This window comes from Pollachius pollachius (assembly GCF_949987615.1).
Source record: "Pollachius pollachius genome assembly, chromosome: 1".
NCBI classification, from domain to species: domain Eukaryota; kingdom Metazoa; phylum Chordata; class Actinopteri; order Gadiformes; family Gadidae; genus Pollachius; species Pollachius pollachius.
In genome coordinates, this window is record NC_136934.1 from 23,432,982 (window position 1) to 23,447,686 (window position 14,705).

A 14,705-nucleotide genomic window follows, 5' to 3' on the forward strand; every position below is an offset into this window, starting at 1 on the left:
TCTCCTTGGTGTAATATATTCGAAAAATACCTGTGTTGCTTGTTTTGTAACATCAGGTTATCTCAGAAGAAGTGTTGTGCTGAATAAGAACAATCAACTGTGGTACAAGAAAATGGTTCTTGAAGCCCAGTTACTACAGTATGTTTCATAGAATAAATCGAATGGCTTCTAATGGCTTCACACACAGCGTGTCACATAAAAACTTGCAGAAGCTTGCAAAAACAGTCAACTTTATGTTATGGTTTCGAATGTAATTTGATTATACATAACCACGAAGGATGTCCTTCCTGACACATGTGGACGCCACCTGCTTAAGGGGTTCTGTCACCCTCGGATATTTTCACAACACAAGAGCTCTGCAGACCAGACACGCATATGAAGCATTACTCTCTTAAATAACATAGTACCCTGAAAATTCCTCTCAACCTGGAGGGCACATTTTCAACAAGGAAATGTTGCCAATAGAAAGGATAAAACATAAGACACCCTTTATACCCAGCATTAACATGTGTTTTGGGCAATCGGATATGAGTCGGATATCGCCAAGATGCAAACAAATCCAGGTGTTTATGCACCCAGGATGCATTGTGTTCAGACAAACCACGTCAGACACTTGTTAAGTGCAAATGCATTCAACTTCCAATGAGCATACAAAGCATTCTGCATCCAAAGGGCGGGAAATGGACATGAGCCTCTTCCTATTATTTATTTTGCCCTTCATCGTCAGCATACATATACATTCAACCATCAACATCTGTAAGATCCACATCCAACATCAATAATGACAGCTTCGTAACGACATGCTCCTTCGTATCCGACTTTGTATAATTATAGTTACATTTATATAATGGTTGTATATCCAGCACACAAGTACAGGGACCAAGGGAACTGCTATACTGCAGAACCCTGAAGCCCCACCTCCTGAAGCCCTGCTCCCTTGAAGCCCCGCTGCTGCACAGAACGCAGCTGGTTGTTTGTTTTATTAAAAGTTTATTAATATTGAACGTGGCCTGAGGCCAAATAAGTTGTGTGTGCAGTAGATCAGATTAACAATTCTAGAGATATGCAATCGTCATGCAGACAGACAGAGAGACAGAGAGACAGACAGACAGACAGACAGACAGACAGACAGACAGACAGACAGACAGACAGACAGACAGAAAGTCATATCAACAGTCATACCACATCCGCACACACAGCCAAAATCCTGTCACACCCAGTCATCCATTTTCACACAACATAGCATAGGAGAGAGGAGAAACTGGACGGAAGAGAACAGATCATAACATAAATCATCCATGATATTATTAATACGCCCATGCCTCATCACAAGATTCAGACATGAAACAGGGGACAACAACTAAATATGAAGGGGAGCCCAACAGATTGGATACAAAACAATGTGTTTTCGTTCCAATTGGCCAAGCGTTGACTTGCTGAAAAAATGATGATGCTTTTTCTCAGTTTGAACCACAATTATGAGAGACTACATAGCATGTTCACGCTAGAATCCATGATTTAAAGTGAACAAGTGAAACATTGAAGCTAACCAACATACCTTAAAAAAAAAACTTGTTTTTGTGTATCCCTTCTAAATGAGCTGAGCAGATACATGCATATGGTCATATTGTTCACATATGAGATATATTTAATAAAACAAACATTATTAGTGGATCAGCACTTGGTTCTCGGGTGCTCATGTGGATGATCTCATTGCAGATAATGGAGTATGCGGAGCAGAGGATTCCAGTGTTGAATGAGTTCTGTGTGGTCTGTGATGAACCTCATGTGTTTGAGAATGGGCCAATGCTCAGGGTGAGTAACCAAGAAGAAACGTCCCGTCTTAACTTAAATATCTTTGAGTTTGATAAACGCAATGGGTACCAGTCTGGTGCCGATGGTAGTGCTAAGACCTCTTTAGATCAATGTGTCATAAGACCAAATATCCCAATTCGAGAGGACCTGCTCAGCCGCACTCTCAACCGCACTCTCTACTTTTTCAAATGCTGGTGAATGCTTAATAGTACCCCAAGCTTCGTAGATTCAGATTATTTGTTGGTTTTTCCGCTGTGCGTGGATTGTTCCCATCCCAGCCGACGGTGTGTGAGCGGGAGCTGTGTGTGTTTGCTTTCCAAACCCTGGGCGTGATGAACGAAGCTGCAGACGAGATAGCTACCGGTGCGCAGGTACTGCACCCGTCATTCTCTCAAACTTTTTTTATCTCAAGACCCAAAATACAATTTCAGTGAGTCCGTGGGCCCTGACCCCAGCACATGACAAGATCACCACTCCCAGTTTTCTGAGTGCTCTGTGAATTGTCATGTCTCGTGACCCCACTTTGGGAACCGACCCATAGTTTAAGAAACGCTAAACTGTATGCCATGTGTGTTCATTTGAATGAAGCATGGGGTTCTTTCAATTCCATAGGTGGTTGATCTATTAGTCTCCATGTGTCGCTCAGCGCTAGAGTCTCCCAGGAAGGTTGTTATTTTCGAGCCATATCCCTCTGTTGTGGACCCCAATGATCCTCAGACCCTAGCCTTCAATCCAAGGGTAAGTGGCCGAATCTAGAAAAATCCCCCAAAACGTTCTGATAAAGAAATAATAATCATCAAAGTTGCCATTAGAAATTAATTTGGCTGTAATAACCAATTAAGGCAATTGTCTAGAATTGTGAAAATGCATTAACTTTGCAAAAACAGAATTGTGCATCAGCATTTTTGTATTTTGTAGAAGAAGGATTATGACCGGGTGATGCGAGCCCTTGACAGCCTTACATCCATCCGAGAGATGACCCAGGTATCTTCATAACTCCTCATAATAAGCATATTTATACAAAGGTGAAGATCTCCTTATGGGGGCAGAAGTTAGTAGGTATCCCTTGCATTTTTGGTTTTAAATGTTAACATATTACCATGTTGACCCTGATTATTAATCAATTCTAAATTAATCATTAATTAATAATTAATACATAAAATAAATGTCCACTTCATCTTCATCTTTTTATTTTCTTATTTTTTGGCTCACCAAAATTATTTAGATTATTTAGATAGTCTTATTGAATATAAAATAACCTACTTCAGTCTGGGTTTTGGTCGAACAGACAAGGGTTGTCTTTGTTGTATTTAGCAGTTCTTGACACCGTAGACCGGTCTACCCCAACCTTTTTGATTTATGTACTCAAAAAATGAAAGAAATGTCATAGGTCTGAGAACAACTAAACCATTGGGCGTTTGTTTTCTCTAATGGTTCTCATGGCACGTGTTTTTAAAACTTCAAATTTATATGCAGAACTTTGGAGGAGCATCCCAGACTACATATTAGATTTCCTAAATCCTTATGTAACTTGAACTCTGAAAGTATTTTCTAGATATGTTCAGATGTCAATTAAAGAGACTGGCCTCCAAATTACTGAATGTGATCCCACTTTATTCTTCATTTGTATTTTGTTTATTTATTTATTATTTCATTACTTTTCTCATATATGTAGTTGTCATCATTTGATGATATAGTTTGACATATCTTAGCCATATTGTGTTTTCATTATTCCTATCTGTTAATGTTTTCCGCTGTTTATTTCATTTGGGAATGCTTTTTGCTTACTGTGAGTTTTTTTTATTGCAGTCAGACATTTGTCATAGAGCTTAAAGAACCCCCTAGCAGGTTAACGTCCCTGATTAATTAATGTAAAGCAAATCGATTTTAAATATATTTTTCTTTTTTTTAGACTAAGAATTACAGCTGGCCTAGTTTGACTAACAAGGCAAGTGTTGATGGGGGAGTGATGTTTTGGGTTAGATCAAAATGATCTAGTTGTCTTAATAAATGTCATAGCATTAACATTATTACATGTATATTTCAGTATCAAGCTGACAATTAACATTTTTGGATTCAAGCTCAGAAATGTCAGCACGGAATAATGTTGTGTAGATCATAAAACACAGGACTGTGAGTTCAGTCATTGGTATTCTGAAGGGATTCAGAGGAAGACATAAAATACTTATTGAACTATATAAGAAACAATGGCAGCCGTTCCACTTCAACACCTTCTCTTGTTCCTCTTACTGTTACTGAATCCATGCACAAGTAATCTTATTCCAGGCTACAAAAATGTATTAATAAGCTCTTATCTTTGTTATCTCACATTGAGCATCTTAGTTCTGTAAGACATGCCGTTGCATGGACAGATGTTTTTAGTAGTAAAAGTGTGCATGGAGGGGGGGAAAGCTCATAATAGCTTGGCCGTAACCCCCTTCTGGTATCTCTGCTGGGGCCTGGCAGTCCAAACATGCAGAAACAGCTTGGCAGCGTTAGATTCGAGGTAGCACTGCAGCAGAGCTTGGCAGCATTTGAAGCAGTTGCGCACCACACCACTTGTTTTCCCATCGCTGGTACAATCTGTCGATGTGCTCTGCAATGCAATGAGGCTGATGAAAATATTTGGGAACACACAGCCAGATTGATTTTTTATTTTTGCTCCTCACAGGCGCCTTACTTAGAAATAAAGAAGCAGATGGACAAGCACGACCCACTGGCACATCCTCTCCTTCAGTGGTGAGCTCCAGAACTATGAGAGCAAAACAAACCACTGACTAAAAATACTTTGGATGATTCTTCACAGCTTCATTTTCCCATCAAATATATAAAAAAGAAAATCTAACCGATTTACTACCAGAATCAAAATTCCATAATACCATCAATATAACACTAGTTGACAGCAATGTATTGTTCTACTTTGCTGATGAGTTGTGGCCTATATTGTTCTCTACCGTAAGCTAACGAAAAACAATATTTTTGCTCATCAAATGACTAACCATTGTGATTAACCAAGTGTAATCACAATGGTTTTCTTTTTGAATCACAAGACATCTAGCAGCCCTTTTGCTTTACCCTTCTGCATTTTGAAACTAATATACTTTTCTTCATTGTAGGGTAATATCCAGTAACAGGTCACACATTGTTAAACTTCCAGTTCCCAGAGTAAGTGAATCTAATGCAATGTTTTAATATAGCACATTGATACAACCTTGGAGGTATATCTAACCTGGTAAACACCATTGAAGATGTGGCTTTATATGTACCCATGTGCGATTCTTTCAGCAACTCAAGTTCATGCACACGCCGCACCAGTTTCTCTTGCTCAGCAGCCCGCCTGCCAAAGAGTCCAACTTTAGAGCAGCCAAGAATCTCTTTGGGAGCACGTTTGCTTTCCAGTAAGTTTATCAAAATGAGGTATGTGCTTTTTGTGCAGGTGTGAATGCTATCTATATTCTGTAAATATAAACTTAAACTTATCAAATTAAATATATCTATATAAACAAACCAAATACAACTGTGTATTGTGGGGCAAAAAACATAACTTTATTTAAGTGTAAAAATGGGGAAGGTTTAGCTAGACAAATAAAAAAAAAGAAATGAACCACTTACTGTTATATAGCAATGCTGAATATGAAGTGTCCCGTTCTGATTGGCATAAACGCCATGGTTACATAGTCACATCTCTCGACACCATTATCTGTCAGTATTTGTATCCAACGACAAGAATGCAACACATTACAGACCCCACTTTGTTTTGTAACTAAGAAAAACAGCCTTCCATTGGCATAGACACCATCTTGGTAACTTCTCAAAATAAGCCACAACTACACAAATTGAACTGTGTGATTTATGGTCTTTTCGAATCTCAGTTTCAAATTGATTTTGAATTCGATAAATCTTCAACGAAACAACCTAGTTTGATTGGCAAGTCACATCACCTGGCACAAAAAAAGCAATGGCACTAACTTGTGTTCAACTAAGATGGCTCTCTCACTGAAGTATTTGGTTACTCTCTAAGTAGAAGTAATAAACTCCATCTGCTTAGTGGCTCCCACATAGAGAACTGGCACTCTATTCTGAGGAATGGACTGGTTGTGGCCTCCAACACCAGACTTCAGGTACTTACATTCTCCTCACCTTGACAGACGCTTGACTTTTACAATTTGTATTTCTTTATGTGACCCTCTAAAATCCAGCAATTATGTTTTCACACAGCTACATGGTGCCATCTATGGGAATGGAATATATCTCAGTCCTTTATCAAGCATATCCTTTGGTTACTCAGGTAACAACTGAAATGCCTCCCAGCACGTACTTTGAGCGTGAATATATGAACACAAGTTGACAATGCAATGAACTGAATAGTTGATTCACTTAAAGGCGGGTGATAGAGAATTAAGTTATCTCTACCCCATACACAATGTTGCTGGATGGAAACATCCAGGTAACCATGTATTCACTGGGGAAGAAGTAGAGAGAGTATTGAGAAAATCATGTAAGTTAACCACTAGGTGGTCCATTTCAAACCACTAGTAGGTGACAGTCAAAGGGGATTTTGACAACACCATCTCAAAAGACATGAAAAGAACAATAAGGCAAATAGCCAGGAATAGAACACATGTCAACACTTTTTATAGCCAGGAATATAGATTGTTATGAAAATTGATTAAAATTACTTACATCACCTTCATCTTTTAATAAACAGGGATGAACAAAAGACAACAAAAAGTTATTTCAAAGGATGAAATGGCAGCAAGCAGCAAGACCAACATCCATTTGCAGGTGGCCAGCCTTTAATAGTGGTCTTTCCTTAGGAGCACAATTGAGGAATTAGAAACATTGACAAAAGTCTTCATATTTTGCACGTTTGTTTTATTATTTTCAGTCACAAAAGAAAGGACAGCAGCCTCAGTTCTTGCAGAGTCGTAATCTGAAGTGCATAGCCTTATGTGAAGGTAAGACAAACCCGATTGTAACCATGAGTCCATGAAACTGCAAGGTAAACATCGAAACCGGTTTCTTGCCAGAGCGAAACCTGTTGAGGACACCTAACCCAATCCTTATCCGATGTTATTTTTTCATGTAAACACTCACTTACCAAGTTTTCGGAAATTGATACACCCTAAATCAAAGGTGCTGTAAGTACGATTAAAGAGCTATTGTTAGAGGGAGATTTGTTAGAAATAGTACAGCCACCTGTCAGCTGTTTTTGAGTGGAATGCGCAGTGAGAATATCTGTTTCAACTTGCATCTGTATGAGACAGTTTCTTCAATTTCTGACCAATAAGGGCGTCTGTACAGCTTGCCTGTAAACCAAAGGTGCATGAAATGCAACTCTCAATGGCAGCAAAACATAGGGTGAGAGGGAGCAGTGGGAGGGGACTATTTTTATTTTTGCTCTCTTCTGCTCTTTTCTGAACTCTCTTTGCATCTCTGGCATCGTAATACCTACAGCGGCTTTAACATAACGTCAGGATGCATGTTGTCTTTAAAGTTCATTCTTAAATTAGATTATTTTTACTTTTTCAGTGATTACTTCTCCTGAACTGCACAAGCATGGGGACATCTGGGTCGTTCCCAGCACCGACCATGTTTGCACAAGGTTTTTCTTTGTGTAAGTTGAATGAGTGAAATGATGGGTTCATCTATGACATGTCTGGCATTTACTATTAATTTCAAATAACAGAATTTCAACTGCCAATGTTGATTTTATTCTCACAATGAAGCTATGAAGACGGACAAGTTGGAGACTCTAGCCTCAACACTCAAGACAATTGCATCCACCGCGAGATCCTCCGTGTGATTGGTAACCAGACCGCCACAGGATGATCCGGCACCCTGCTTCTTAGAGTCCGGACCTGGAGATATCCCTTGACCCCACAGTCAACTCCCAGTTGACTTTAATACATGTGAATGAGAAAGAAGGGTATACGTTATACTTTTAAATACAAGGCTTTCCCATTGGAACATTTCACTTTTCATTCACAACAGAGCAACTATGTAGAATGAAACTCTTTAGGTTTATGTTACAATCAACCTTTTTGGTGTTTGGAAGACAATAACAATTTCAAATAAAATATTATTTTGAGAGCTTTGCTTTTCAAAATAAGTGCTGAAAAGGGTGGTTTGTGTTCAGAAAAGATGCCACAGTCCAACCTTGTTTACAAAGAGTTGTACTCTTTAAAGTACAATGTTCTTTATGTATAGAAGGTGCTTCATGCACTGTATTTTTCTGATGTAAAATTTGTTCAAACAAATCATGATCTGGAAAAAAAAATGCATTTAAGGTGGCCTTTGTTGGCTGGATTGGTCGTAATGCAGATTGGCTGCAAACATTCCTGTCAAACATTTTACAGCCCATCTATCATGTCAACACCTGAAACGTAGAATCAAAGTCAATAAAAGGCAGCAGCCCATTGTACTGCATTTTAAACATTTATTTCGGCTGGCTTCAAGTCCCTTGTTAAACAAACAAGCATTCTGTAAGGGATCCTTTCATCCTCGATAATGTTTTTGTTCTATTATATATAAAAAACAATTGGTGTTTTCTGCTAGTGGTTTTATATATTGTTGTGCTTAAAGACAAGTCAGAGAACTGCGTATGCCACTTATGCTCATTGTGTTTTATCTGTCTACCTATATACATTTTTGGGCAGTCACAAATTTTGACGAAGAGAACCAAAAGCAAGATCATACTATTCCATGAAATAGTGAATCATAACCTTATACAATGTTGAATATTTATATGATCCTTATATAATCTTCCCATTACATTTAGAACAGGTAAACGATTTAAGTGGCTACATTTCCCCAGTATAATTTATTTATTTAAAACATACCACACACCCCACAACTACAGACGCCACAGTCAAAGTCAGTCTTGGTACCTGTTGCCATACTTGAGCAATATAGTAATCATTTTTCTTTTACAAAATTAATAAAAAAATGTAACTCATATATATATATATAATGTAAAAAAAGGTATGAAGTTTGAAGTACACACGGTGGAATCAAATGTCATCCGTCACATTCAGTTCACACAGTTTTCAGAGCATGTTAAAGAATGCAAAACACCTATCATGTCAACAAACAAATCACAAATACAATTTTAACATCTTTATTTCAATACTGTGAATGAAAAATTTCCTTCCAATTAATACATAAAGCATTCACCATTTACACCATCAAAAAATGTAACCCCTTGAAATAGCAAAAAACAAACTAAGCAGTCCTTAATGTACAGGCTTTCTTTGCATTCATTTGATGATTGTTGCTAGCATTCTACATTGTCAACCAGTACCTTTTACTTTATATTGTGCACAAGTACATACAATTATGCTGTGTTAGCATTTGGTGCCTTACAAATATGGAGTAATGGTAAAAGGATGAAAATACACATTGTATATAATGTAAATATTGCCGACGCAACAAGACAATTTTCCAATTAAGTTTTTATGAAGTTTTCCTTGTTTTGCAAATTAATTAATTTGGGCATTTTACAATTACAGTTATGGAAATAGTAGCTTATGTACTTGTTTATGTTCATTAAATTTTAACTTGCATAAAGCTTTGTTCTGTAAGTTGCTGGCCGTCTGTTAGACTCATTATTCAACTCCTTTCAGTTTCAGTTCCTCTTGAACACGCTTGAGATAATCAGGATCTGGGTAACCATAGCTGCAAAACAAAAAGTGTTAGATTACTTGCCGTTTATTAACATATTGTTACAAGAGTTTATTAACAAAGTTCAGTTTATCAACATTGCTATGTCCGTTTATTAACATATTATCTCAGTTAATTTACATATTGTTATGTCAGTTTATTAACATTGTTATGTAGTTTATTATATCATATATGCTTTTTCATTCTTTTGGTGCTTTCTCATACATTGTGGTTAATTTATGGTGTTTTGACCATTGACTTACTTTGCCGTCAAAAGGTTTCCCTAGAATAAACACTTTTTCATCACTTAGGTTAAATGTAGGCCTAATAAAAATGTTGAATTCAATTCATTTGAATTATAAGCAATTCAAATGATGGAAGTATCAAATTTGGCATTTACAGTATGAAGGATAAAGTTGACAATGACAAACCATTGAGCGCTTTTCAAGATGCCAGGGCCTGCTGTATTTTGCTACTGACGTCAAGATTTTAATACATAAGATGAAAGCATGTTCAAAGGTTTTTGAGAATGTTTTGCATAATTACACAAATAAAACTGGATACATTTTTTATTGTTCTTGAGTTGGGTCAGCATCTTTAGTCGGTAACATGCTCACCAAGTGGGTCCTCCGCTGATGGAGGTTTTGTGGTGAATGTCATTCCACGTCACCACGTTGTCTCTGCCGCTGGTGGAGGATTGTCCCACAGTGAAAATGAGCCTTAGCTTGAAAGCTTGTTGGAGTAACTTTTTAACTTTCCGTCCTTCGGATGAGTCAGGCAGGTAAGCTACGCGTGACGCTCCGTCGTAGGTCTGTCCTGGGTTAGGGTGGTCCTCCTGTCGTTTAATAAACCATATTCACATATTTGTATGAGTTAAATGTACCTGATGGTCAAATTAACAACAAGATTCTGAAATGTTACAATTATTATGTATTTTCATTCAAATAATTTAAAGGTGCAGTGTAGTATTAGTGGGATCAAATGGAACAGGCTAGGCAGTAATGGAGTTTTACATCCCCAAGCACGTCTACATTAGTGTATAATCCCATGAAAATCCAAATCCTGTTTTCGTTACTAAGAATACAACCTATATATATATACATAGTGAGTGGCTCACGGAACGCTATGTTGCACCTCCTTGTTTCTATACCGAACAACTGAACAATTCCGGTTCAATAGAATGAGAAAAACTTGTGAATAAGAGACAACTTCATAGCACAGATTCACTGTAAAGTTTAAACAGTAAGCTTTATGCTATATACAGCTGGGTGATGCATTGGATGCATTGTGCATTTCCTTGTTTTAACCATAGGGCTGGACACCATCACTTTATTGTAATATGCTGCCCCCTATTTTGTGGAGGAATAATTCCTCTGCTGGGAAAATTACACATTTATACGTTTATGAATGTGTACAGGTGGAACATTTAACAATTATTCATCAAAGGCGAAGTAAATAGTGGGGAATAGCTATTCCCCACTATTCACGGAGCCTGAGGACACTAAATGAACAAGATAATACTTATAATTAAGAATTATTTGTTTTTATAAGTGGTTTATTTGTTTATTTATTTGTGATGAAAACAATATCCTGAGTTTGAGATCTCAATCATGGGATATTGCCCAATATCCTGAGACAGCAAACCAATCAAATAGCGCAATCTTAGGAGGTTCACGTGTAGCATATACTAAATACAGTTAATACTCTTTTCACTCCATAATAATGTCCTGAAGGAAAATTAAAATTGGAGCATGCAGGCTATAATTTAATTTGAAGTGCCAGGCCGGATTTGAAGAGGGGGCAGGCCTTATGTAGAAAAGTATCAAGCTGTGTGTGTACCATCCGCAGCACATGAATATATTAAATAACATAAAAACAGCTGATCCTAAAACATTCTTGAACAAGAGGCTTATCCTTCCAGCTAAAAACAAATTGTGTTAAACAAGCATAGATCGTATGACCTTCAAAATATGTTCTTACCTTCTGAATTCCACTTGGAATATAGTAATGCACAGTGATGGTCCCAAACTTCTCATAACCAGGCAAAGAAGATGTTTGATAACTGCAACTCATTTTCCCTCCTTCAGGTTGTGTTCCCTTTAGAGTGCCATAGAGGGCTCCACATGTTGGGCAAACAGGTTTGTAACCAAAAGCTTCATTCAAGCAGCCCCTGCAAAATGAGTGTTTGCAGTCAAGAGTCTTTTTCACTGCCTTGCGGATGACCTCCATACAAATGACACATGTTTCCTCTTCATCTACCTGATCACAGATAGCAGTAGAAGAGCTATGGACATGGTTGTTGGTGAAATGCATTGGTGCTTCAAGCGCCCTCCTTGCCTGCCTATCTCTCAAGCCTGAGGATTTCTGTTGAATGAAATCCTGCAAGGACACAATGTTAGCATAAGATCCTCTTACTGTGGCCCCAAACTGTTGGGGATGGATAACAAGCTCTGGAAATTGTTTCTGCATGTCTCTGCACTGGTCCTGTGTGATGTTCACATTCGTCACATGCAGGTTTGAGGCAATTCTTTGGTAGAATGTGACAAATCGCTCTCTGACTAGACGCACACGAGATTCCTTAACACGACTGCTGAAGGGTTTAAATATCAGAGTTATGCTATCTCTTTCTGTGTTGAGGAGTTCCTCTGTGAGGACGTGGCTTCCTTTCATATTATTTAGTTCCGCAGAATGCGTTTTCTTGATGTATTCCATGACAGGTGCGGCCACAACTGCTTTCATGGGACGCCGCAGGGTGCACAGCTTCATGAAAAGCTCTTCTATTTCCTGATCAGAGCCCCTTATTTTGTAAGAGGAACGTGTTTTACCAGTTGGTGAAGGAGAATCTCTGAGAATCTCCATTAGATGACTTTTGTCCGTGTAGTCAGTTTCATCAACAAGGATTGTGACATCTGTGATGAGCTACAAGAGAGCAAAAAAATCAACAAGTCTTACATATTCAAAGTTTTGATGAATGCCAATCTTTACTCTATTATATAGGCATCAATGATAGATTGACTCATACACAGGAATGGGTCTGCTGAAGTGGAATATAATTACTTATGCCTATAGGCCTATGTGGATATGTAAAATATGATAGCTGTGTTTTTAGGATTGTAAACCAATCATTTGCCAAATGAGTGCGAAATTGTATCGCTCAGATATGAAAATACTAAAATACTGCGGCAGAAACAAACAGACATGTAGAAGTGCAGAGAGACAACATTACACAACAAACACAACAAAGTTATCGGGTCACATCTTCCAGCTGTCCAAATCAGATCAATAAACAGGAATAACGTGTGACAAAAGAATTCAATGCATCTTACAAAATGTATCTATACTATATTTACATGTGAGCTTTGCAACTTACGTCCTCAAACGGAGTTTCTGCCATGGCCTACTGCAACAAACAGGACCGCGTGTATTCTTCTTGGAACAGGCGATAGGCCTAGTTCTTAAATCAAGCCCACAATGAGTAATACTGAACTATACAGAATTTTTTTTGTGAACAATGAAGCGAGACGCGTTTAAACCGCACAGCAAAGCCATAGTTTCTGTTTCGTTTTCGATCTCATAGCACCAAGGCTGTTTCAAACCCAACCGTAAAATGGGATGCATTAACAGTATTTTACCACAAGAAGGCAGCACAGTACCGCCCACTGGTCTCGTTAGGACACATGCTGTTATTGTCGTCACTGGGTGGCAGTACAGAGTCATGGGTCTGCAGCTTACTCAAGACTGTGACAGACAACCCTATCTTTAGTTATCAACAGTTGTAGGTTATAGTTTACCTTATATAGCCTACTGCTAACATAAAAACCTTCCGGTGTAAATTTTGCACCACTCCGGTGTAAGTGCTATCTCATTGAATAATACAATGCTTGGATATTTTGTCTGTGCTTGGTCGACAAAAACCCAATAGAATGGCAAGAAAATGTATTTATGTGCGTGTGTGTGTATGTGTGTGTGTGTGTGTGTGTGTGTGTGTGTGTGTGTGTGTGTGTGTGTGTGTGTGTGTGTGTGTGTGTGTGTGTGTGTGTGTGTGTGTGTTTGTATGTTTGTGTATTTATACGATTGTAACATGTAGGTCTATAGGCATATATATTTCATCTGGAGCCAGGCTGGGTACTCATTTGTATAAAGTGCAGAAACTGTGTAACAGCAAGTCAATCATCCATTCTGATGAGTCATGACATAGTTCTCAGTTTGGCCCCTAATGGTATGGTGCTTGCAGTAAGTTCACATTAATTGCACGGGGTTGGGGTTGCTCTACAGAGAGAAAGGAGCCATTGAATCCATGCAGCATTCAGCGACCAGACACCTGGATGCGTTGAAAATAAAAGCCCCTTCAGAAGGACCATCGCGCAAAGATTTTCGGAGGTAGACTGACATGCAACCTCGAAACGAGATCACAGTATGTATGGACGACGAGGGGAGTGCAATGGAATATTCTATAGGTATTGGTTTTGATGCTGGCGGGAATATTAGAATATATGTTAGACGTATTATTAATAATAAGTATATTATTTATTTATAAAGGACCTACGTTTAATTATTTAGACTGCAGCCAACCTGTTGTTTGTTTTATCATATTTTATACCGTGTACGTTATTATTTTAAATATTTCCTTTGAATACCCAAACGCTCGATGAGTAGGATTGTAAGATGCAGTTGAACCACTATAGCATACCTAGGCCTATTTTTTAAGCTTAAACTTGTTTTCAGAGTGTCGCTACAATCCTCACACTTAGGAGGAGCAAACCGCCGGAAAGTTAAGTTGGTCTATTTTCAAACGGTGCTTTTGTATAATGGCTAGCCTATTAATAAGCCTTAAATTATTAGGATTTTTTTTTTTTTAGAAAAAAGAAGATAATAAATAATTTCTTCATCAGATTAAATGATGTCTCTGGAAGTAATAGGCCGGTCTGGAGCGCTGTGTAGATGTTTTTATAAGTCACCTTTCCAAACTTTATTGCTGCAAAAAGGCCTATATTCTAGAAGTCAATGTTGCCTATATCGGCAGGATTAATGGATTTATTGGAACATGTAGGACTATTTGTATAATTTAAGATTTCATTCCAAAATTGTGTTTCATCTGATACATTGCCTTGTGTGTTTTACACTTTGCCCAGTCCTTACTCTGGTATATTTACTAGCAGTAAAAGTAGGCTATGGGGATCGGACCGAGAGGACTTTAGACATCTGTTAAATGCAGCCAATAGAATAGA

General features: G+C 38.0%; 2 protein-coding genes across 3 annotated transcripts in view; one reads left to right on the top strand and one right to left on the bottom strand.

Moving 5' to 3' along the window:
- parp8 (poly (ADP-ribose) polymerase family, member 8) overlaps positions 1–7,685 on the top strand; it is a 29,553-nt gene extending 21,868 nt beyond the window's left edge. The window contains exons 15-27 of one of the 2 annotated variants that reach the window (XM_079738962.1): positions 1,720–1,815; positions 2,094–2,186; positions 2,428–2,553; positions 2,734–2,799; positions 4,487–4,554; positions 4,932–4,980; positions 5,101–5,213; positions 5,864–5,936; positions 6,034–6,103; positions 6,524–6,600; positions 6,704–6,773; positions 7,348–7,432; positions 7,545–7,685. In XM_079738962.1, the coding sequence (XP_079595088.1) occupies positions 1,720–1,815; positions 2,094–2,186; positions 2,428–2,553; positions 2,734–2,799; positions 4,487–4,554; positions 4,932–4,980; positions 5,101–5,213; positions 5,864–5,936; positions 6,034–6,103; positions 6,524–6,600; positions 6,704–6,773; positions 7,348–7,432; positions 7,545–7,647 (1,089 nt within the window). In that variant the 3' untranslated portion in view covers positions 7,648–7,685. Of the gene's footprint in view, positions 1–1,719; positions 1,816–2,093; positions 2,187–2,427; positions 2,554–2,733; positions 2,800–4,486; positions 4,555–4,931; positions 4,981–5,100; positions 5,233–5,863; positions 5,937–6,033; positions 6,104–6,523; positions 6,601–6,703; positions 6,774–7,347; positions 7,433–7,544 lie in introns of those variants that run through there. The other variant, XR_013811946.1, reaches the window with a different exon arrangement.
- LOC307077548 (E3 ubiquitin-protein ligase DTX3L) lies at positions 7,671–13,028 on the bottom strand. The gene is made up of 4 exons (XM_079738976.1): positions 12,848–13,028; positions 11,458–12,396; positions 10,095–10,312; positions 7,671–9,492 (listed from the first exon to the last, which is right to left on the bottom strand). Exons 1-4 carry the CDS (start codon positions 12,869–12,871, stop codon positions 9,423–9,425), a joined length of 1,251 nt encoding a protein of 416 aa, XP_079595102.1. The 5' UTR covers positions 12,872–13,028; the 3' UTR covers positions 7,671–9,422.
- Between the last annotated feature and the right edge of the window lie 1,677 nt (positions 13,029–14,705).